Source organism: Spermophilus citellus, assembly GCF_964194105.1.
Source record: "Spermophilus citellus genome assembly, chromosome: 2".
NCBI lineage: Eukaryota > Metazoa > Chordata > Mammalia > Rodentia > Sciuridae > Spermophilus > Spermophilus citellus.
The window spans coordinates 164,064,572-164,090,166 of record NC_138183.1 but is presented as its reverse complement, the minus strand read 5'-3'; the positions used below and the strand labels follow the sequence as shown (position 1 = coordinate 164,090,166).

Sequence of the window (25,595 nt, the reverse complement as noted above, 5' to 3'; positions counted from 1 at the left end):
AATTCTTTCTACTCTTCCTGCCTTCCCTGACAGGACCCCCTTACAGATGCTTCTTTTGAGAAATATCCGTTGAGTTCTTTTACCCATTTATTGATTGGGTTATTTGATTTGGGGTGTTAAGTTTTTTGAGTTCTTTATATGTTCTGGATACTAATCAGCTATGACAGAAACAGCTGGCAAAGATTTTCTTCCATTTAGTAGGCTCTCTCATCATGCTTTTAATTATTTCCTTTGCTGTGCAGAAAATTTTTAATTTGATAGCATCTCACTTATTTATTCTTGGTTTTATTTCTTGAGTTTTAGGTATCTTGTTTAGGAAGCACCAATTGTAGAGATCTCTTACCTCCTTGGTTAGATTAATTCCCAAGGTTTTGTTTTGTTTTGGTTTTTGTTTGTGTGTGTGTGTGTGTGTGTGTGTGTGTGTGTGTGTTTTGAAGTTATTGTGAATGTGATGGTTTTTCTGATTTCTTTCTCAACTGAATCACTGTTTGATTATAGGAAAGTTATTGATTTGTTGGTGTTGATCATGTATCCTGCTACTTTCCTATATTCATTTATCAGCTGTACAAGTGGAGTTTTTAGTGTTCTAGATATAGAATCATGTCATCAGTAAACAGACAGGGTTTGACTTCCTTTCCTATTGGTGTTCCTTAAAATTCCTTCTATTGCCTAATTGCTCTAGCTACAGTTTCAAGAACTATGTTGAATAGAGATGGGGTGAGTGGGCATCCTTTTCTTCTTTCTGATTTTAAAGGAAATACTTTAGTGCTTCTTCATTCAATATTATGTTGGCTTAGGGTTTGTCATAAATATTCTTTACAATGTTTAAGTAAGTTCCTTTGATCCCTACCTTCTCCAGCCTTTTTAATGTGAATGAGTGTTGGATTTTATCACAGACCTCTCTGCACCTATTGAGATGATTATGTGATTCTTGTCCTTAATTCTATATAAGTGATGAATCGCATATATTTATTTGCTTATATTAGACCAATCTTGCATCCCTAGGATAAAATCCAGTTAATCTTGGTGTACTATTTTCTTAATATATTTTTGAAGGTGGTTTTTCAATGTCTTCTAAAGATTTTTACATATATATTCATCAGGGATATTGTTATGTAGTTTTCTTTTTTTGTGTGTGACTTTATCTGGTTTTGGTATCAGGGTTACTAGCTTCATAGAATGTGTTTGGGAGTGTTCCTACCCTTTCAATTACATGGAATAATTTGAGAAAGACTGGTGTTAGTTCTTCTTTAAAGTTCTGCTAAAACTCAGTTGAGAGTCCACGTGGTCCTGGGTTTTTCATTTTTGGAATGATTTTCATTGCTGTTTAATTTCATTACTTGATATTGTCTGTTTAGGTTTTTTTTTTAATATCTTCCTGGTGGTTCAATTTATAGACACATAGGTCATATGTGTCTATAAATTTGTCCATGTGCTCCAGGTTTGTAAGTTTTTCGGAGGATAAATTTTCAAAATAGTTTCTAATGATCCTCTGGATACCAGAAGTGTCGGTGGTGATATCTCCTTTTTCATCTCTAATTTTGTTTATTTGGGTCCTTTATATCTTAGTTTTGGTTAGTTTGGCTAAGGATTTGTCAATCTTACTTATCTTTTTTTAAAAAACAACTTTTCATTGAGTTAATCCTGTGTATCATTTTTTAAAATTCTCAGTTTCATTAATTTTGGCTCTGAACTTAATTATCTCCTGTCTTCTACTAACTTTGGAATTAGTTTGTTTTTAATTTTCTAGAACATTAAGGTGAAGTATAAGCTTATTTATTTATTTACTCTTTTAATATAGGCATTTAATGCTATAAATTTTCTTCTTAGATCTGTTTGCATACTGTCCCAGAGATTTTGATATGTTGTATCTTTGTTCTTATTTGTTTGTTTCTAAGAATTTCTTCTATCATTTCTTCTTTAATACATTATTCATTTGAAAGAGTATTGGTCTATCAAAAACATATACATACGTGTGTGTGTGTGTGTGTGTGTATGTGTGTGTGTATAAAAGAGTATTGTTCAAGACAAATCACAGAATAAATATGAATGGTCAAAAATATATGAAAAAATGTTAAACATCACTAGCAATTAGAGAAATGCAAATTAAAACTACTCTAAATTTCAGTTCACTCCAGTCAGAATGGCAATTATCAAAAATACAAGTAACAATAAATGTTGTCGAGGATGTGAGGAAAATATACTCTCATATGTTGCTGGTGGGACTGCAAATTGGTGCAACCACTCTGGAAAGCAGTATGGATATTCTTTAGAAACCTTGGAATGGAACCACCATTTGACCCAGTTATCCCACTTCTTGGCCTATACCCAAAGGACTTAAAATTAGCATACTATAGTTATGTGGCCATATCAATGTTCAGAGCAGCTCAATTCACAATAGCTAAGTTATGGAATCAATTTAGGTGCCCCTCAACCAATGAGTGGATAAGGAAAATGTGGTACATATACACAATTGAATATTACTCAGCCATAAAGAAGAATGAAATTTGGCATTTTTCTGGTAAATAAAATGGAACAGAATCCATCATGATTAAGTAAAATAAGCCAATCTCCAAAACTCAATAGCCAAATGTTCTCTCTTGATATGCAGATGCTGACTCACACTAGGTTGTGGCTGGGGGGAATGAGGAGCGGAGTTTCACCAAATTGGACAGGGGGATTGGAGGAAAAGGAGGGGGTTGGGAATGGGAAAGACTAGAATGAATCAGACATAACTTTCCTATATTCATAAGTGAATACACAACCAGTGTATCTCCACATCAAGTACAACCACAAGAATGGAAAGCTATACTCCATGTATGGAAGATATGTCAAAATACATTCTACTGTAATATATAACTAAAAAGAACAAATTAAAAATCAATTCTTAAAAAAACTCATCTGAAAAAGAACAAAGAATATTATTGTTCATTCTCCATGTGTTTATGTGGTTTCTATTATTTTTTGTTATTGATTTCTAGTTTTATTTAATTCTGATCCAATGAGATACATTGGTTTAAATTTAAATTTTTGTATTTGCTAACACTTATACTATGACACAGAATATAGTTTATTTTGTAAAAGGTTCCATGAGCTGCTGAGAAGGTAGATTCAGGCAGTTTTGGGGTGAAATATTCTTTAGATGTCTATTAGGTCCATTTGATTTATACTATTTCTAAGTTGGAAATTTTTTATTGATTTTATGTTTTGATGACCTGTCTATTGGTAATAAGGATATGTCAAAATCTCCCAGTATTATTGTATTGGGGTATATTTGAGATTAATAGCAAGGAGTACTTTTTTTGTATGTAATTGGGTGCACTGATATTTGGCACATATATACTTACTATTGTTATACTGCTTGGATTATTCCCTTTACCATTATGCAGTGGCCTTCCTTGTCTCTTCTGATTAATTTTTGAAATCTGCTTTGTCAGATATGAGAATAAAAAGTTCTACATGTTTTTGGACTCCATTTGCATGCAATATTTTTTTCCATCCTTTTACTTCCAGCCTGTGTCTTTGCCTGTGAAATGAGTTTCTTGCAAACAGCATATAGTTGGATCTTGTTTTTGATCCATTTTGATAATTTATGTCTTTTAATTGGGGAGTTGAGACCATGTACATTCAGTGTTGATATGGATATATGGTTGTGGTTTCCTGCCATTTTGATTTTTTTGCTGAATCTAATTCTGCCTTGATTTTCATTTAGTAGATTACTCTCCTATCGATCTTCTATACAGGAATTTTAAGATTTGTTTTTGGGTTCCTCTGTATGTAGTTTGAATATTCTTTATAATGATAGCTTAGTGCTCATGATTTCTTTAGTTTATCCTTGTCATGGAAAGTTTTTATTTCCTCCTCAAATTTGAGAGAGCTTTTGCTGGTCAGCAAACGTCTATTTTATAGACAGTCAACTCTTTTCGTGATGATTTCAAGTGAATTTTTTGGTTTGATTGTGTCTTTCATTTCCATGAATTCAGATTGGTATATTTTCAATATCTTTATTTCTTTGTTGAAATAGTCTTTCATCTCCTGTATTTGCTCACTTAATTAATTACTTAGGTCTTCTTTGAACATATCAATAATCAGGTTTTTAAAATAATCTTTTTCTGGAATTCCATGTCCTTCCATATCTATGGGATCTTTTGTTAGGGGACTGTGAATTTTGGGAGATTTGTTTTCCTTATGTTTTTAGAGGTCTTGGATTTACACATCCATCAACTGAGATGGATTCCTCTTGCCTTTACACATATGTCCTTTAGTGTGTAGTTATCTTTTTTGTTATGGGACTTCTGTTTTTGATATGTGAGTAGATGTTAAGGGTAGAACCCAAGGTCTCGCTCTGGTTGTTATTCCTTGGGACCTGGTTGTTTTGAGGTTTTTGTCTCCCCATTTCTAAGAGTTGAAGCAATGGTAAGGTTTAGGTGGAGCTAGATCATGTGTGGGGTGAAACACACAATTGTTTTGCTGAGTTGTATTTCTCAATAGCACGAGCTCTACTCTGTGATCTTAAAGTATTCCGATCATTTTCCATCCCCTCTTAGAGAGGGAACCAAGGATAGCATTAATGTGAGCAACAGATGTACAACCTTAATATACACATCCAGTGTCTACTTTAACACTAATTGTCATTTATATAGGAATGTTAAAGTTAGCATTTAGCATCAACACCAAGAATAAAAAACTGTGAACCAAATCAGGTGTCTACTAGGTCATCCACTGTATCCATAATTACAACACCATGAATGGGGTAGGAATTGCATAAACTATTTAGTCCTGTTATTTAGTGGGATTGCTATTTTTTAAGTAAGAGAAAATGGGGTAGGAAGGTGAGAGTTTGAAATATTTTGGAAAATTATCAGAGGAGAGATAGGAGTTAAGTAGCAGATGTTGAATGTAAACAAGAAATAATTAACTGAAAGTAATGAATAAAAGAGGCGAGGGAATAGGAAAATGTGGCTGTTAGTGGGGAAAGAGAATAAAAAATAGGAGATAGGTGGAACAGGAACCAAGGTATAAACAAACCCACAAATGTGAGATTAAAACTACTTGAACTCCCAAATAATTATATGCAACCGAAGTCAAATCCAAACTATTAATGTGAAGGTCAATTTATATAAATGTATATGTATTTTTCCAAGCCTGTTGGTGCATCTAGAGCACACACACACACACTTGAGTCAAGTATAATTTTTTGTGTGTGGCTATTTCAATCAGGTTCAGGTGCACTTCACAGGTCATAAACTGTGACTGTTGGCTTTATGTGATCCTGATTTGTCTCTGCTGACTGCCATGTCTGTGGTCAATTTCCACATCAGGATCTGTTCCCACTGAATCCTGTGTCCCATACAGAGGAACCCAAAAACAAATCAAACCAAAAAATTCAGTTAGTTTAACTGAATCCCTCCCACTACCAACTCTGTGCTTATTCAAATCAGCTTTCCTCTCTAATTCAGAGGTTCCCTCAAGCCAAAATGATCATTTTTAAATTCTGTGCCTACATTCCCCTTTTCCTCAGTGGCCACCAGCCAGGCTGTCATGTTTCTAATGTATTATTTCTTATGTTCACTTCCAAGTTTGAGTATCTATGCTTCTACAGTTCCTTTTACAGATTTTACATTTTATGCCCAATGGAATGAGAGAGATTCTTTAGGGGTGATAAATATGTAATACCTCCAAGCTGCTTAATTAGGCTTTTCAATAATGTATTTGTCAGGGTTTGTTGTTATTGTTATCAAAAGACACAACAAGAACAACTTAGAGGAAATGTTTATTTTTGATCAGTTTCAGAGGTTCAGTTTGGTTGGCTGAGTCCATTGCTCTGGCCCGAAGATGAGGTGAGCATCTTGGTGGAGGAAAAACTCAGGACACAACAGTAAGGAAGTTGAGTTTATATGTTGTCCCTTGTAAGTTGTCCCTACTTACAAGGGACAACATATAAACCCCACAATATTCTTTAGTCACTTACTTCCTTCAGCCATACCCTACCTGCCTATAGTGACCAGCCATCAATCCATTCAAATTATTAACCCATAAAATGGGTTAATCTACTGATTAGGTTAGTTTTCAAAATCTAATTATATCACCTCTAAACAATCCTATATTGTCTCACATGTGAGTTTGGGGAGAGGATGTCATCCCATTTCCAAACCATAACAATGTTAAAACAAATAACTGGTGAAAATAGAGAGCATGTTTGAGGCTTTGTATTAGAAAATTACACACACAAAACCTATGAGTTAAAATATGGAGTAAATTTTCCTCTGTATGCTTCCACACCTATGATAGTGGAGGGTATAAAAACAGTATTTATTTCTATATGTATTTTATACTGATGTGATCTACCTCTCTTAATTATAGTCAATTATTTTCTTAGTTGCTTATTAATTTTAAACTACATTTTTGTGTATCGTCATCCCAAACATGGTGAGTGTTGAGGGCCACAGCCAAGTCGGGATGACGCATGGCATTTTTGCCAGAAGTAGTGGTTGAGAGGTGACATCAGCGAGTTCTCGCAGAGTTCCTGTTGAGTTCCAATTGAGCTCTCGTAGGGATTCCTGGAGAGTTCCGATTGGTTGGGGAGGTGCCGGAAGAGGGATATTCCCGGTTGCTGGTTCCTGGACGAGCCGCATGGCATTCGGGAATTCTCCCGGGGAGTGTGTGTGGAGTGTGCTGGTGGAGTTCAGAAATAGTTTGTTCTTGCTTCAGTGGCTCGTGATTTGTGCCCAGCCAGACTGCGGCAGGTGAGAGTTGGGTAAGGAACTAATACATATGTAACAGACAAGGACAGTGAGGTTCAGAGACTTGATTGCCTAATACCACCCAGAAGATGAAGCAGAGCTGGGACTAGCCTAAGGTATTTCCTGAGCTCTGCTTCTCTTCCACCACTTTATATTCTGTTCAAGTCTCAGGACATCAAAGAAACATATTCTGGGAAATCTGTTCTGAAAGTGTCATGCAGGAGGATTCATCAGAAAAAAACTGAGGAGGCTACTGGAATACAGGCTGAAGATGCCTCCACACTAAAAACATGTGAGCTTGGAGGAGGCTGATATGAGCAATTACTTGAAGAAAAGAAAGAATTTGAGCAACAATTTGGGAAGGAGGAGGAAGCAAGGGATTTGAAGAAACCTTTAAAATTTTCAAACAATCAGGTACAAATAAATAGCGCCACTGCAGAGCAAAAAGGATTCATTAGAGAAAGAAGCTAATGAATTCAGTTCTGACATCCATAATATATTTGAAAAAACAGCAAAATATAAGGTGAGGTGCTTGTAAAAATTGGATATACAGGTTTATAGTTCAGTTCAAATGTTGGAAATGGAGATTTAAATCTGAATTGATTTTAGAGGACTTCATATTCCAATTTATTTTTAAAAAGATAATTTACAGCATAAAAATAAGTGGTAAATAATAAAGGGTATTTTACTGATGAAAATCATTGAGATTTTCAAAATCTCTCAAAATATTTCACAATTTAAAATTCTATAATCATTGTCATTTCTTAATTTCATCCTAAAGTCATTAACAGTATAGTCTCAATGCTTCTATCCTCAGTGGTAAATTAATCTTCTGAGGTTTAAGCAACCAATTTGCCTATTTTTTCCCCAAGAGGATATGTTCTTCTCCAGCTGTCTTCCAGCTATACATAGGCTAAATCCCTTTTGAAATGCATTAAGGGAGATTTTCAGAGATACAGTTGACAGATAATCCTCAACTGGATTTTAATTAAGGCTCTATGCAAAACACTGCCTGGTGTGTATATAAAAGCATGAACACATGTGAAAGAGAAGTTAAAGGCTGAAAAAGAAAACAGGTTGTTAGGATTCTGAGAGCTTTAGAAGTTAAAACTTCATATGTGAAATAAGAAAAGGCCCTGAAAAATAATTAAAAAATAAGATTATTATTGAAAAGGTGTGTTGTTAAAGCAAATGCAGAATAACACAGTAAGAATCATTTTGCATTCAAAACAAAATATGTTAAGGGCAGATAAGTAGGAAAAGGTAATTATTAACTCACAATAAAATATTCTGGAAGCATTGTGATATGCTTTTATACACAGGATAGAAATGGAAAAGCATGAACAGTACAAAAGTGAGAGAGAACCAGAATAAGATAAAATGGACAAATCTGAAAATGGAAGAAGTGAAGCAGTTCTCTTCAATTACAGAGACTACAGTGTTTAATTGAGAGGAAAAGCCTAAGAGAATGCTCTTTTCTGCAAATTTATTGCCCCTTTTTTCTTCTAAATCAGCATGTTCACAAAAAGGATGGGAAGAAGTTCCTTGTGACCAGGATGGTAATTCAACATACTTACCAGGACATTTTTGTCTAGGACAAATGCTAAATGAGACCCAGGGGTCACTGATACAATCAGGCCAGCCAGAATGGAGGTATGGCAGACTGACTGCAAAAGTGGTCACAATATCTCACCCAGCTCTGTATCCTTATCTTTCAAGTAACTTCACATTTCCTCAATTCAAGAGGTAAACTCCATTCCCACTTCTTAATTCTGGACTATAATTAATTCGGCCAAAAGAACACAACAGGAGTGTAATTCAGAGCCCGTTCTGAGACGAGGTCCCTAGATACTTTGAGCACCTCTGTCATGGACAAGTACCACCCACAATGGAGCAAGGCCTGTCTAGAGGATCAAGTACCATGAGGAGAGCTCAGTCCCAACAAACCTCGGTTCCAATATCCAGTTAACTCCCAGAAACTGAACTCTCAGTTCACCTGCAGCTGACAGGGGAACCCAGTGAAGATCAAAATGGCCCAGCTACATTCACTCCAGTTTTCTCTAAAATCATAAGCAAAATAAATAGTTACTGTTTCTAGCCACCCAATTTTGGTTTCTCGCACAGCAATAGTTAACAAACACTACTTACACAAGTGTGCTAACCACCTCATAAATGTGGGAATAACATTTCTATTGGATTGACCCAGCCCATTTGCACTGGGCAGAGTTAGGAAACTTTAGGATGTTACATCCAAAATTAATAATTGCCTATATTCATATTCTCCCTAGGAAATTAAAATCTTCTGATCTCAAATCCAATACTAACATAATCTCACACTTAGTCACCATTTTATGGTTTATATACTTGCACACACCATTTTCTTTAAATAAAACAAACTATGGAGCTCTAGCAGATAAGGTAGCATTATACTCATTTTACAAAGCAAACAAATCAAGTGGAAGGGCAAGTTAAATAACATTCACAATAGCAAATGGCAAAGCTACAGTGTGATTTCACCTATATATTCACTATTTCTCCTAGGAGATCTTATGCTAAAATTTTGGGTCAATATTGGCATATAATTTTTTAGGCATTTAGTTAATTGAATCTAGGAAGTTTACTTCTTATAAAAAATGAAGATAACATGACTTAGCTTAAGGGTTGTTTCGAGGGGCAAAGAGATAATTATGTGACACATAGCTCCAAGCCTAGCACGAATGTTAGGCTCTTGCCCCCATTCACCACGATAGGGATCTCTCCCAAGCTTGTTAACCACTACCCATGAGCACTGAGCATCACTTGAAATGATAAACTTTCAGACAAATAGAATAGGCAAATTTATTTCTATGGCAGACGCATTTATTATAGTTATAGAAAAATAACACTATTTAAAATCAGGGTAAGTAAGCAGAAGTATATTTTTCTCTTGCATACCCATACTCAATGTCAACATGATTTCAAGCTGTTCTTAATAAGAAACAAACACAGAATCAAGGTAGTATGCCAATAGAAGAGTATGTATTAAAGCTACATATCAGCCCTGGAAATCAGAAAACACAAAGTGAACTTGTGCAGCCATTTTCAACTTCAGTGTGTATCAGCCTCATCTTGACTGTGGAAAAAGCACCTTCAGGAAACTGAAGGCAAATTACCAGGTTAAGCAAGCTCTTGGCCTCAGAGCAGCAAAGAGACTGAGGGTACAAACTTTGCTTCTCGCAGAGGGGCAAAGACAAAACGTACTACAATGGAAAAAAACAAAAAACAGTCATTTACTCACTGTGACTTCTATGAGCCTCAGATTCAGGAATAACAGCACTATACTCACGAACGTTGTACAGGTTAGGTCAAATTTTGTGTTAGTGCTCTCCCCACCAATAACACTCAGCTATTATCATTATTTCATTATTTTAACATCATCATCATTATTTGATACACATGAAATTCTCCTCACTTCCTACTCCCAAACAGTCTTTATTTTAAAAGTCAAGCAACCATGTTCTGGGTCCAAGCTCACAGATTGTTTGGCACCACTTTTACACTGGTAACATTTTTACTAGCTTCTATCATTCTCTTACATAACACTTCAGTACATGATTAAAATGACAATTTTTATATTCAAACTGAGACAACAGATTCAAAGAGGAAAGGGAACCAAAGTTTTCAAGTTGTATGTTGCTTCTAAAGCATCAATAGATGAATGAACTTTGTTTCAAAGTGGCCAATTTTAGACAATCTCTGAGTTCCCTGTCGTTTTCTGAATATCAGGCTATTATAGATGAAAACATGGAGATAAAATACCTATAATCTTCATCACTTCCTATATTCAATATACTACAGTCATGTTTCATAGTTCATTCAAAGTTTTTGGCAATTTAAGTATCTACCTACATAATTTGAGGTTTTTAATATTCTAAAACATTACAGAGGGGCTTAGTTGGGCTAGGATATGGTTTTTTAAACCTGGCATGAATGACATTTTGGGTTTACAAATTCTTAACTGTGCATCTTATGCATTATAGATGTTCAGCAGGATCCCTGGGCTTTACATATTAGCCAGTGTAGCAACTTGCCATCCCATACCGGTTTTGACAAAAATGTCTCCAGACATTGTCAAATGTTTTCTGGGGGCCAAAATCAGCCCTAGTTTAGAACCACTGGGTTAGAATTTAACAGACATAATTGTAAACTCTGAGTGCACAGATAATACAAGACTCTACATAATATTACTAATGTGAAGAGTCTAGCACAATAATTTCTGCTATTGTGTTTATACTAGGGCACAGAGATTTTTATATAATATACTATTCAAGCATATAATCACCCACACATATCTATCTTTTTCCTACTGAAAACACTGGCATTAGGTAATTAAAAAAAAAAAAAAAAAAGCTAATCCAAAAATCACCTTTATATCACCTGGTATGAGAAAAACCTAGTCTATTAACAGTCACTAAATGGCCACCTAAAGAAATCACTGCAAGTGTCCTTCCTTCTGAATTCTAAGTCTCTCTTTCTCCACTTGCAGGCGTTCCTTTTCAATCTGTAGCTTCTCAGATTCAAACTTCAAAAACTGCAGCCTATCTTTTTCCAGCTGCAAGCGTTCTCGCTCAAGTTTTAACTTCTCTGTTTCTATGTCCTGTGGCTGAAGCATGGACTTTTCTCCTTGGCCAAGTTCATTTTCCAGAGACGGTTTCTCAGAATTGACTATCTGTAACCTCAATTTCTCTCTCTCAATCTGCAGCCGCTCCTTCTCTAGCTGCAGCCGCTCATGCTCCATGTCTAAATGGCGCAACCTCTCCTTCTCTATCTGTAGGCGTTCCTTTTCCACCTGCAGCCTTTCCGCCTCAATATCTAGTCGCCGCTTTTCCAACTCTAGTTTCTGTTTCTCTATGTTTACAAGCAAGTGGGGCTCATCATATGCAGACCTGGATGGTGTTGAGTTAAGGGTGAAAAACTCATCAATGTGGGGGAAGTCAGGAAGTTCATTTTCCCTCCTGGAATCTGGTATGACAGATGACAGCATTTCCTCCTCCTCCTCAATCTCAAACTGAGAAAAGAGAAAATGATTTTCAATGTTATTTCTACTTCACAGTAGCCAATTTGTTCAAATTGCTCTTAAAAGACCTTCTGTATTGTTTAAACACATAAAACCATTTAATTTGAATTGTGAAAACCCTTTACATTGAATTGCCAGATATCACTGAAACAATCAAGAATTATATACTTACACACACACACACACACACACACACACACACACACACTGGCATAAAATGTCACAGGCTAATACTTACTTCAGGACTCTGGGGGTCCCTTTCTTCTTCTTCCACTTTGACCTCGGTTAAGGATCCACCTGCATCCCTGAAATCTGCCACATTTTGCCAATCAAAATTTGGATCATTTCGGAATCCAATCTTTTCATCTATCTCTTCAGTAAGAGAGTCATCTAAATCAGATGTGGGAAGTGGAAACCCCGATCCAACCAGCTTAATATTTGCTTTCATCCTCTTTCTCTTCATAAGTGCTCGCCAGTCAAGGTACCTTCTTTTCACTTCTGTCCCTGTCCTCTGTTCTCCTTCTCCTACAGCATTCACACACTGTGCTATCTCCTCCCAAGCCATTCGCTTCATCACGTTTATTGTTGTATTGAGCTGCTTGGAAAAGATGACTTCTTTCCTTTTGGTAATTTCTTTCAAAAGGGTCTGAGTTTCTTGAACACTAAAATTGCTTTTCCTTTTTCTTTTTAACTGCTTCATTTTTTTTCTAATTAAATGGAGTTTTTACAGAAGATGTGAAAAGAAATTGAAGAGTGCTGCAAAGCACATGAATCAAGGACAAACCCTTGTTGGCAACTTAGTTTAAATCACTCAATTTTCTACTCATCTAGTAGTAGAGGCAGGCTGGATAATAATTCCTAAAGGGAAAAAGAAAAGTAAAATCAATCGATCAAACTTCAACTTCTGTTAACCCCAATAAGCCACATTAATTTAAAAAGAAACAAAAACCTACAACACTCTTTGGCTTAAAATTGCCTTCTTCTCTATCTTTGCCAATACTACCATGATCCCAGCTGCCATCTTCTCACCTGGAATGCTGCAATGGTTGCTCACCAGCTGCACTTTTGACCCACTTCCCACTGTTCTAGCTCCTTCTCTCTTTAAATCAACCTGTAGTCTCCAACTACACAGGACTTCTCTCAGTCATCTATTCCTTTCAAGTTTTTTCCCTTCTTCAAAGCCTTTGTTAACACACTGTTCCCTCTGCCTAGAAAATGGACTGCTTCCTTCTTGGCCTACTCAATTCCTCATGCTTCAGCCCCCAAATTAAACATGTTTTCATTGAAGCTTTTCTTGGTAAGTCAAACAGCATAAAGTCTATTCTACTTTTGTACTTTTGCTAAAATATGGCTCAGAGACTCCCTTTCCCACTTCATAAGTTTGAGGACAAGGATATTTCTGCTCACCATCACTTTCTCAGGCCTTAGTTTCTGGCATGTGGCAAGCACAACACAAATATACACTGAATGAATAAGGTGATCTGTTAAAAGGGCCATTTGGAATACTGAAAACAGGAAAACTGAAAGTCTAAGCTGTAAAATGAATAAAACTCAGAAACTGGTTTGAGACAATGTCTGTTCAAAAAAATAAGAATTATCCACATTTTACCACTTCAAAAATTAAAACTCACTTTTAGAATCTGTAAACTGAGAATAAAATTTCCTTAATAAAAACATAAGGATACAACAAATTAAAGGGGTAATGTAAAAATGGTAAAGATTTTTCCTCAGCCATCCCACCTATTAATCAGAAAAGAACAACATTGTTGATTAAAAGAAAAAACAAAATTTTAAATTTCTAAATATTTGGGGATCTAGGGTACAATTCTTAGTTTACCACTCTAATTCTGTCCCTCAATGCATACTATGACCTCCCCATTCCCTCAACCCACCCCCAACATCTAACATGAAATAAAACCCAGTTGAATGGTATATTTATTTCTAATTAATGCTTTTAATTATTTGATTTTCTTCATAGAATTTCTCAGCAATACTTTATAACATTCTGGCCACTTTTTATTGTAGAGTTTAAACATTGTGATTTAGCAAGTAACTAGGTATACTTTCAGTCTCTGTGAAATAATTTTTAAAATAGTCATGTGGCAAAATTTCAATATAAATTCTGAAGGAAAAAGAATCCTCATTCAAGCACTTAAGATCTAAAACAGAATGTTTCTCCAATTTCCAGATGACGTTTATGCTATAGTATCATCCAAGAGAGTATCTGAAACTTCTGAAAAAGGTCAACTTTTCTAGCCCCACATTAGACTAACTGAATGTGGAACGCTAGAGGTAGGACCCAGCAAATGTGTTTCAATAAGCCCTCTAGAAGACTGCAATACATGCTGAAGTTTGAGAATCTCTGAACAAGACCTATATATCAATCAGTAAAATGGATGTTTCACACATCTGGCTCTCTTGCCTACCTTGATTCCAAGTCTGATATAAGAGTAATTGGTTGGTGGAATGAATATAAAGTATATCAAAATCCTCATTGTAATGGACCTAGGAAATGTTTTTCTGGTATCCAGACTTTGCATTGTGGGAAGGTACATTAAGAAGGTTGGGACAGATATTCAGACTTGAGTCAGGAATTCACTTTTTTTTTTTCCTAGAGGCAGAAAATGAAACCATCTACTAAAAAGGTTCAAGTGCCTTGTATAATGTAGCACATACTGCTTTATAAATATTGGTTTAACTGAAAAAAAAAAAGAGAGGAATAAAGGTTAGAAAATCTCTTATTTGATTTTTAAAAGTATGTAAAAGAAAACAATGACTGAAAGAATAAGCAATACTTATAAAACTATATTTCTGACTTCAAATTCACTCAACGAATACTGCCATAGAATACAGCCTACATAATGAGAGGATGGAATGAGATTGCTAAAGACCTTTCCAACTCTCTCACTGCTTGACTATAAACTTTTCCTGACATTATGAAGAAAAAATACCAAATACTCATAAAGTTCCAAATCCTGTCATTTAGTCCCCACCACAGCACTGTATTAAAGATACCAGTTATTTCTATTTTTAAAACAAAATTGAAAGATTAATTTGCACACAGCTACTTAAATGACAGGATTTATATCCGAGTTCTCTGTGTCACATCTACTTCAACTTAATTATCAGCTTGTGACAGCTAAATCAGAAATGTGTTGCTGATGAATTTTGAGATACCACTTAGCAGATTTTCAAAAGGAACAGATTCCTATCTATGTGGAATGTCCAGATAAATTCCATATATAAGCAGAAAAACTCCAAACTTCAACCAGTTATGTTTTCCCTGTCATGTATTAAAGTAAATAAAAATGGAGAGAAGGCCTGAAGAATCCCTGAACAAAGTAATCAGTTAGATCTCCTAAGTGACCTTCCTTTGATTTGCAAATATAAGTGAAATACTTGGGCTACTTCTTGTAAATGCCACATTTAAAAAAAAAAAAAAAAAAAACTAAGGCCAACCAATCAGAAGCAGCCAACTTTTACAGTTATAGAATGATGGAGGCAACCATATAAATGTAATGCATCAAATATTTTCATTGCTTTACTTCCATGTTCATTCTATAAAAGCCTTCTCCTGGCACTTCCTCTGCAGAATCACTGAAACACTCCTAGTTTGGAGCTGCCCAATTTATAAATCACTATTTCCTCAAATAAACTTTTAAAAATTTTATTATATCTCAGTTTACCTATTAACCTGGTTTTCTCAAACACTTTCATGACTACCAGTTTTAAATTTTTACTGATGTGCAAAATATTTCTCTACTAATTCATGATGGAAATGGTACCTTCTACTAAAGCAAAAATAAACAAATAAGGTTAAATTTTTAAAACACACAAAAATCTTTTCTTTTACTGTTTGAATACTCTTTTACAGTTAAAAGTGGTTGCTAACTCCTCATTCTTAAACTTTACCAAGACAGCATTTATTTCCATTTCGTCAAACTTTTATTCATATTTTATCTTTTCTAGTTTCCGGTAATCTTTGTTCCACAGGCTTTGTGTGTATCTAGAAAAATCACCAAATATATGCCAAACACCCTATCTTTTTGTTTCTACTCACTCATGTGAAATAACCATTTCCTGAATGGCCACTTGCTGTTGAAACAGAAGTCAGAGAGAATGAAAAATTCTAAACAGCAGAAAATGTACTCTCAAAAAAATCAACCGTCAATTCCACAAACACATACAAAAAAGAGCAAAGTATATAAAAACAAAAACAGGACTACAAGCAAACTATGTCTGAAACAGAATTTCTCAAAGACATTTACTGATAAATTGAAATCCATTAAATTGGAATATAATCAGTGACAGCATGCTTAATATTATTCTATGTATATGCTAGCCTTTCAGTCAAATCTAAGCCTTTTGTCAAAAGAATATAAGAAAATATACTAACAAATTAAAACATCATTAAAAAAGACAGTACATATAGTTGTTATAAACACAAATTCTGGAGTCAGAATCCAGGGATTAGATTTAGATCTACCACTTCGTAGGTGGGGGGCCTTTAAGCTCTTTGTATGCAATTTTATTTGGAAAATAATGATGATAATGTTGTTTCAGAGACAATACAAGCAAAAAAAAAAAAGATTTAGTAAAATATGGAGAACAGTTACTGTCATATATTAAGCACTATTAAAAGCTTTTAAATTTTATTTCATCAAAGACAAAATGAAACAGAGGTCACAATATTGGTATTGTTCCAAGTAAGCTGAATGGGAGGTCTATGGTTCTTTATTACTATGCTTTATAATATATATATATATATATATATATATATATATATATATATATATATGATATTATGGAGCCTACTCATGAAAGCTCACAAATGCTAAATGTGTACATCTCAACTCTATTTTCACAGATGTCATGCTGGGAGCTAAAAATCAGTCAAAACACTATGGCTACAATATTTGCACATATCAAATAACATCCACTAATAAGATGAAAGAAATGGAAATGGTATGTTTTAACATTAGATCCCAAGCAAATTTAGTGAACATTTTAGAAAATAGTTTTAGAGAATCATATTTAACTAGCACTCAGGCCTAACAATCCTTTTTCAATTTAAGCTATCCAATAGGATGGGTAAGAATTCAGCTTTCCTCTAGAGACTGAAAATGCTCATAAGGTACCATGTTTATAGTGCACAATAAAAGAAATGAAGCAAACTGACATACATCACTAACCCAGCCTCAGTTTGCTGCTTCTTGGTACACTAAGTTGAAAGATAACTCAAAGGAATTACTGAAGTCAAACTTGGCTTTTTCCTTTTTTCATCATTTGTCCCACCACTGAGGACCTGGAAGAGGGTAGTCTACCTGCTCCAAAGACAGTATCTTCAATACCTGGTAGTATGCCTAACAATTAGGAGGATGTAAAAAATATAAAATTAAAAGAACGTGCTCAGCAGATGGGAAAAGAAAAAGAAACAGAAAATAAATGAAGGAAGGTAAGAAAGAAAAACTGAAATTTCCATGGGTACAAAAAGCTTAATATTAAGGGAAGAAGGCAATCTAAGTCAACATAGGCAAGAATCAGTTAGTGAAGACATTAGGTACTAAACTACTCACCTCATAACCATGCCAAAGAATTTAACAGTTAATAGGCTAAAAAAATTCTGAATTTTTTTTTTTTTCAGCAAACAGACTATCTTACTTCTTAGGGGTATCTACTGAGTATAAGCAGGTTATAAAAGACATTTTGAAAAACGGGATCAGAGGTTAGATGTCCTAAAAATAGAACAGAGAGCTAAAGTGACATCCAATTCCATATTAAATTATCTAAAATGTGGTAAGAAGAATGACTTTTTGTTTCTAAAAGATACAGACTGTTTCAGAGCATTTAAATAGTTTCTTGAACTATTACATTTTTAAGGTAAAAGCATGGTAAAAGTACATTCATCAATAGGGTACTGCATGAATAAACCAAATACTATGTTGCATGATGAAATATATGCACCATGTCATATTATTATAGACACAGCGTTAGCATATCGTCACCCCTGTATGGATACTATAGTTAATACAAGTCAACAAAAATGGGAAAGGAAATGTATATATACATGTTCATTTGTGCACATATTCACAGAGGCAAAACATGCTGTGCTAGACACAGAACATGCTATGCTAGACAGCAAGCTCACCAACTCTGTTCACCACCATTACTCGCTCTAAGGATCATGTGTATAAGTCATCACTGCTTTAACCATGTGACTGTTTGTTAGCCCATGGCATATTTTACTATGAGGAGATTAAAATTATGTTAAAAATCTACTTATGAGGGATTTTTATTATAGAAAATTAGATATTTTAAGTCTCACAAATATATATCTTACAAATTTATTGATATAAAAAGTAAAAATATGCATATATGTTTAAAAAATCTAAGTAATGGTACAAAATAAAGTTAAAGTCTCCCTACCAGCAATGTAACTAATAATTTCTTAAGATTCTTCCCAGAAAAATCATATGTGTTTATAATAGCATGTGATACTGTTGGTCCTAGGACTACAACTTAAATAACTAAGTTAAGAGCTAAGTTTGCACTTAAGAGCTAAATTTGCTTACCTTGCTCCTCCTCTCTTTATAGTAACCAATAAAATATGTGAACCATGCATATAATTTAAAATTTCCTAGTATCTACAGTAAAAATAAAACAAAGAGGTACAATTGATTTTAACAAATTTTATTTAACACCATATATTCAATATATTATCATTGTATTATGTAATCAATACAAAATTACTGAGTACTATTTCCATTTCCATTCTTGTTTTTTCACTATTTTTAAAATCCAGTATGAATTTTATAGTTACAGGTACATCTTACTTTGTACTAGCCACATCCATTTACCTAGTAGCAAATGGGCACATGCCCATGAACACACGCGCGCGCACACACACACACACACACAATCAATCAATCACCTAAGGAGTTTTTCAAAGTATCTATGACCAATCCCCATCTCTGACCATATAAAACAATTTTTTGCAATAGAGGCAAGCATTAAGAATTTAAAGTGATCTCTAGGTAATATTCATTGGCAGACAAAACTGAGAACAATCCTGCTTAGACAATCAGTGTTAAAAACCTACTTGTTCAAACATATACAGAAAAGCAAGGAGTACAAATGCTATTACTGCTAAGAAATTTCTTTTCAGAGATCATTGAGGAAAAATTCACCTACCACAAAAGACAAGGTAGAAAAAGTCAGTTTATTTGAGGGGTGGGGGGAATGCCTGACATAATGTTATGTCAGAAGCCAGAAGAATGTCTCTGAATCATAAGAACCAACTCACACCTCTATTTATTGGAAACACATCAACCAATACAGGTAAGTGAATTTAGACTTAAGAAACAGACTACTCTTCTGAGAATAAAGCATTCTTATAAGTAGAATGTCTTTAGACACCCATATCTTTATTAGAAATATTATGACTAACTTAAGAATATAAATCTGAAATATCCATTATCAGACTGAATAATTAAGAAATACTGCTTCATTTATCAAATATGTAGAGTCCCTAAAAGCCTTTCAAAGGCTTTCTACCGCACTTAAGAGCTAAGTTTGCTTACCTTGCTCCTCCTCTCTTCCTGTTATAAACTCATTATGGAGTCTTACCAACATACCATCATATTTACCTTTTCCAATTTTAACCATCACCCTAGTACCAACCCCAACCCACTTTTTCCAACAAACGTGTAGGCACAGTGCACATGAAATCAGTGGCAGTTATAACATTCCTCTAAATTCTAGAACTGTGTTGTCCAATAGAAATTATAAGAGCTATATATAAATTTAAATCCTCTAGTAACCACATTAAAAAAGTAAAGAGAAACATGTAAAAATGAATTCTATTTTATTTAACGCAATATATCCTAAATGTTATCCTTTCAACATGTAATCAATTTAAGAAATTACTGAGGTATTTTACATACTTTTCAAATGCCAGTCAGTATTTTATACTTCACATGTTAAATCTAGCCATATTTCAAGTACTCAACAGCAACGTGTGGATACTGACTACTACACTGGACACCACAGCAATGTCATGATCCCTATTTATTTGAGGACTATCACAGTTGTGTTCTCTAGCCCATCTCCCCAACTCCCATGGTGTCTGCCCTTTTGTCTAGCAAATGTCTACTCATCGTTTAGAACTCAATTTAAATGTCTCCTGTTCTAGGGCACTTTTCTGTTCTCATTCACATAAGTCCAATGTTCTTGCCATATACTTCTACTATCAGACTATACTACAGTCACTTATTTTACATTAAAAGCAACAGGAAATCAAAGCTAAATATATTACTCCTGTTGTCAAATAATTTACAATCTAGTGAAATTAGTAAAACATAGATGCATAATGAAATGCACATAAAAAATTATAATGAATCTGCAAAGTGAAGGTCATGAATACAGACTACATAGGCTTATATGCCAATTCCACCACTTAATAGCTCTGTGACAAGCAAAGTAACCTTTTGTACTTGTTTCCTCATCTATAAACGGAAATAAAAATAAGACTCATGATGTTTTAAGATTTAAAAGAGAAAATGCAATTAAGAAGTTTCAAAGATATAGTAAGCCCACAAGAAATATGTACTATCATTACCTCTTAGTACAGTAACTGGACATAGTAAGCAACTATTTCTTTACTGAAGATTAATGCTAATATATGAAGAGTACAATAAAGAAGTACTAACAAAATACCCTGAATATCCAGAAGGAGAAATCTTCGATGGGATCAAAAAGGGTTTTGAGAAGGAATTAGCTTTTGATGTGGGTCTTATACATGAATAGACTAATGAGGGAAACGAAAAAAGGTGAAGGTATCAGGAATTAAAGCTAAGAAACTAGGTCGGGGCCAAATATCAGCTAATCTTTAATGTTGGTTTAATAACACCCTGAACTTTGATCAGAAAATGTACTGAACAAGACAAATATAACTATGAAAGTTCACATTTTTTTGAAATTCAGGGTTACCTTTTATATGGAGGCACTATTACTATAATACTATACAAACTATAAGAACAAATACATGATAAACAATGACTGAAATTGTCAAGAGAATCCTAATTTATGCAGATAACCACCATCAGGTTTTATTGCTCTTAGAATCTGAGATCATTTCATCAATTTGGTGTAAATTTATTGGAACAGCAGAAATAGCAGTGCTTTTACCACCAAGTCAATATATTTTTTGACAACAGTCATTGTCAAAATTTGACAACAGTTGTTGCCATTTTCATATTTTTCCCAAGAATTTCTATCTCCATACTTCTAGCTTCTAATGTGGTGCCCCTTCAGGGACAGCTGCACTAAGTACTTCTTTCAAATGTTGTAGTCCCGCTAACGCTGCAAAGCCATGAGTGATCTATGCTGAGCTAATGAACTACTTCATCAAAACCAATATTAGAACACATCTTAGACTTCCTGACAGTCTTGGCTTATTGTGTGAAAAAAACCTTTGCATGAAAGCTTGACATTTTCGAAGTTAAAAAAAAAAAAAGGTGCCAGCCTCAGTGCATATTGTGTTGTTAAAATTTGCTAACACACATAATGGCTATGTTTTCAGGAATGCATATCTTTCTGTCTTCTTTATATTTTGGAAGCTTGGGTTTTCTGCCATCAAAAAATGTATATATTTATTAAGTTCCTACTATGTGTTAGACACCGAATATAACATGCCATAAAATGCCATCCCATTTTTGATTGCCATCCCCATCTTCAGAGGAGGGAACTCAATAGTTGCAATCTTTAAAACTTATAGACCTGTAATGTACAATCACAGAGAAGAGTCATTTTCCTGAAATCCCATCTCACAATCATTCTTTACTGTCAGGAAATAGGAATAATATGCAGTTCACTTACGTAATCCTCATGCAGATGACGCACCACCAAAACAATATTATAACAGGCAATTTTTAACAAGGACTAACAATTGAGAATGAAGTTCCGTTCCTATATTGCATGATAAGACATAATTAAGAGGTCTGAGAAAAATCAGGCGGTAAAATCTGCGTTAAAAAAAAATGAAAGGGTAAATTCATTAAGCAATTGGAGAAGAAAAGTATCACACACCTACAAAACTTCCCTCAATGTCCACCCCAATCCTCTTTAAAGTATGATTCCTGCTCCCCAATGTTCTTAAAGGAAATTAACTTCCCTCCCGAATAGTACGTTCTTCTTTAAAACTTGTAGGTAAACGAGTTTAGAAAAGAGTCGCCAGTCACCAAAGTATCATTCACCTGCTCCAAGCTGCCGCCTCCTGCGGGACTGCTCAGTAAACACCCCCTACGAAGAAACCAGGAGGACAGGATTCCCCCGAGGCCACCCAGGAACAGGGGGCGCGCACCTGACTCAGCCACATGATGCGGCTGCACCTGGTGAGAACCGGGGCAACTTGGAAAAGGATTCCTTTCTCCGAATATTTAATGGGAGTCCCGATTGGGGTGTTCAGAAACTTCCGCAGCCTTGTTACAGGGGTTTGGGCCCTTCTAACCCTCTCCCATCAGGGACAGCCGCGCTAGGTACTTCTTTCAAATGTTGTAGTCCCGCTAACGCTGCAAAGCCAGGGTCAGAGGCTGGTAGCGGCGAGACGCAACCTGCCGCTGACCCCGCCGGGACCCTCCCCCCATGCGAGGTCACCCACGGTCGGTGGAGCCTGTCACCCTCGCTGTCTCCTCCCGCACCGTACTTCTCACCTGCGACCCCGGCAGCACCTCCACAAGATCGCCTCTAAGGGTGGTAAAAAGGGACGCTTCATTAATTCCCCGCCCACCAACTTCTCACTCCCTCCATTGGCTGGAGTACATGCCGCTCATTAGATGCGGCTCATCCATTGGTCCGAAGGGCACTACCATTCTGGGCGAGAGCCCGCCTCAGGCCAAGCCTCACAATGGGAATCGAATCCCAAACCGGTTCCGGGTTAGTGCCCTGGAATCCGCCCCTTTGTGAGTCGCCTCCCGTTCTGCGCTCAGTCTTTGGTGCTTGTCTCTGTCAGTCAAGTGGCCTCTAGGAAAGGATTGGTCCCTAGCGATCAGCTTGCCGCGCTGTTCCACCTGATTGGAGAATTGGCCGCTCCATCTCCAAACTCTACTCCCGTCCTTCACCCTCGACCCACTGTTAAAAGGGAAGAGAAGAATTGACATTCTTGAACCTAACGGGCTTCCCAGGCCAGCATCAAGTACCGAAACAATTGCGACTTCCTTTGGTGTCAACCATTCCCCTGAGACTGACTTTGCCAAAGGTCACCGGTGACTTCCTTTTGGCAAAATCCATTAGTCACTTCTTTTACTTTGACTACTCAAAAATAAATAAATAAATACATAAGTAAAACTGACTTGTCGACTCTTTTTTCAGTGTTTTCCCTAATACGTACTGCTTCTGGTTTTCCTTCGTTTCAACCCTCTTCTCTATTACTCTTTGTAGTTGTCTCCTTCTCTGCAGTCTCCAGTTGAGGTGTGAGCTAGTGAACCTGTCTTCCCACTGCCTCTGTTCAGGCCCCTAATTCACTCTCACCAAAATTATCTCAGTAGCTTCCTAACTGGTACCATTCAAACAGTAGCCACGATGAGTTGCTTAGAGTTCGTTAGCATATGTAATCTCATAATCTTACCTTGAAGTGCTAACTCCTTAAAAGGCTTACAAAATCCTGAAAGGTAAGGCTCCTATTTTTCCCTCAGGCATCATATTCTCAGCATTCCTTACCCCAGTTTTTACTTCTTTCAGTTCCTTCACTACAGTGGCCTTGGGACCCAGTTTGCATTTCTGTATTTCTATCCAAAAGGTTCTTCCCTGCCTCTTCTCTACTATGCCCAGGATTCACTTTAGAAATTACTTCCTGAAGGAAGCCTTCCTTTCTTCTCCAACCACTGTACCTCCACTTCCAAGTTGTTCATCTAATGTAGGTTTGCCACATGAGACAGGATGCTAAGTTAAATTTGAAGTTTACATAAATATCAACTAAGTTTTAATATAAGTATGTCCCATGCAAGATTTGGAATTACTTTTATTTACTAAATCTAGCAACCCTACTCAAGAGAGCTCTCATCACAACCAGTACCTTTCTTCATACAACTCTTTTCTTTGCCTAGCAAATTGCCTAGAAAATAATTACTGAAAGAAGATTTGATAAATAAATGATGGAATATTCTTGATCAATGGAGAATCCTTTCTGGATATTGTAAGAGGAGTTCTAGGTCATAAAATAAGAAGCACGTGTGAAATATGCTCTTCAAAATGTAGTGAATAATCTTACAGATTTTTACTTATGACTTTATCAAAGAAACATGTTTATACATTTGCCTAAGTAGAACAAAAGAAAGTTTTGTTGTTTTCAGAAAATGCAGAAACATTTACTTTATAATTTTTGGTTTTGTTGTGGTGGATGCTTTTTGGCTGAACGTGATGAAAAAGTAACAGAACTATCCACTCCCATAATGACCAGGCACCTTCTCTCTGTCCTCTTCCAAAATCTATCCACCATTTGAATCTATTTCCTTCAGTATTAGGGATAAAGTCTAGAAGGAGTTAAGTATTGAGAAATTTTTTATTTCATATCATGAAGTCTAATCTTCCTCCAATTAGCCTCAGTCTCCTTGCTATTTACAGGATCTTTTCTGGATAACCTCACTATTTCTTCTAGCTTTATCTACTCTGAGTGGGTATGAACCAACATAAAGAGATTAAAGGTAATATCCAATATTAGTATGCCATTACCAACTTGATATTTTGTTCACTGAATTGATTTTTGTTAATATTAATGTCAAGCTAGAAATTTTACCCAAACTTACACACTTATTCTAGAACTGCACTACCCAACAGTAATGACCAAACAAGTCTTTGATATATAGCTAGTCCAACTGAATAACTAAATTGTAATTGTATTTAACTTTAATTTTAAAACAATTAAATTCAGTTATTAGGGATTTCCAAGTATGTTTGGGAAATGTGAGTTTTATGAATCTACTTTTCAAATATAATTTTTTAAAAAATCAAATACAGACCAAATAAAAGAAATAGTGTCTGAATTGAGATGTGCTGTGAGCATAAGATATATAGAGGATATCAAGACTTAGCATGATGTAGAATATTTTACAATGTGAAATATTTCATTGGTAATATTGTTAAAATATTATGAGTTGAAATTATAATGTCTTGCACAGTTGGAAAGAAAAGCATTTTTTAATTAATTTTAGTATTTTCCCATTTTATTGAGGTATAATTGACAAAAATGTATGTATTCAAAGTCTACACTATGATGATTTGATATACATATACATTGTGAACTGGTTGCAACAATCAGCTAATTAACACATTCATTACCACACAGTCACATTAGTGTTTATGTGTGTAGCAAGAAGGTATACTCTGTTAGCAAATTTCAAGTAAACAATACAATACTAACTATAGTCACCAACATTTCCCTATTTCTGCCACCCAACCTCCAGCTACTGTTCTACCCTCTGCTTCTATGAGTTCAACATTTTTTAGGTTCCACATATAGGTGAGATTGTATAGTATTTGTCTTTCATTGTCTGGCTTGTTTTACTTAGTCCTCCAGACTTATCCATGTTATTGCAGATTGCAGTATTTTCTTCATTTTTATGACTGAATAATATTCTACTATATGTGTATCACAGTTTGTTTATTTATTTATTCATCCATAAATACTAAGATTTTTTCCCCATATGTTAGCAATTGTGAACAGTGCTACAGTAAACATGGGGATGCAAATATTCTCCTGATTCTTGAGACTGTGATTTCAATTTTTTTGGCTATATATTGAG

At 35.3% G+C, this 25,595-nt stretch overlaps 1 protein-coding gene across 4 annotated transcripts; it reads right to left on the bottom strand.

Moving 5' to 3' along the window:
* Positions 1 to 9,563: 9,563 nt before the first annotated feature.
* Positions 9,564 to 22,605, bottom strand: MSANTD4 (Myb/SANT DNA binding domain containing 4 with coiled-coils). 4 transcript variants are annotated; one of them, XM_081267978.1, is made up of 3 exons: positions 22,509 to 22,605; positions 12,038 to 12,657; positions 9,564 to 11,790 (listed from the first exon to the last, which is right to left on the bottom strand). In XM_081267978.1, exons 2-3 carry the CDS (start codon positions 12,497 to 12,499, stop codon positions 11,215 to 11,217), a joined length of 1,038 nt encoding a protein of 345 aa, XP_081124104.1. In that variant the 5' UTR covers positions 12,500 to 12,657; positions 22,509 to 22,605; the 3' UTR covers positions 9,564 to 11,214. The 4 variants fall into 4 exon arrangements, with proteins under 4 accessions (XP_081124104.1, XP_081124105.1, XP_081124107.1 ...); XM_081267979.1 differs by lacking the exon at positions 22,509 to 22,605 and adding an exon at positions 22,053 to 22,502; XM_081267981.1 differs by lacking the exon at positions 22,509 to 22,605 and adding an exon at positions 21,676 to 22,018.
* Between the last annotated feature and the right edge of the window lie 2,990 nt (positions 22,606 to 25,595).

Excerpts from the sequence above, each read along its gene's own strand:
- MSANTD4 (XM_081267978.1), bottom strand. The coding sequence starts at position 12,499 with ATGAAGCAGTTAAAAAGAAAAAGGAAAAGCAATTTTAGTGTTCAAGAA. Across the intron at positions 11,791-12,037 it reads GGGACCCCCAGAGTCCTGAA|TTTGAGATTGAGGAGGAGGA; the intron begins GTAAGTATTAGC and ends CTCTTTTCTCAG.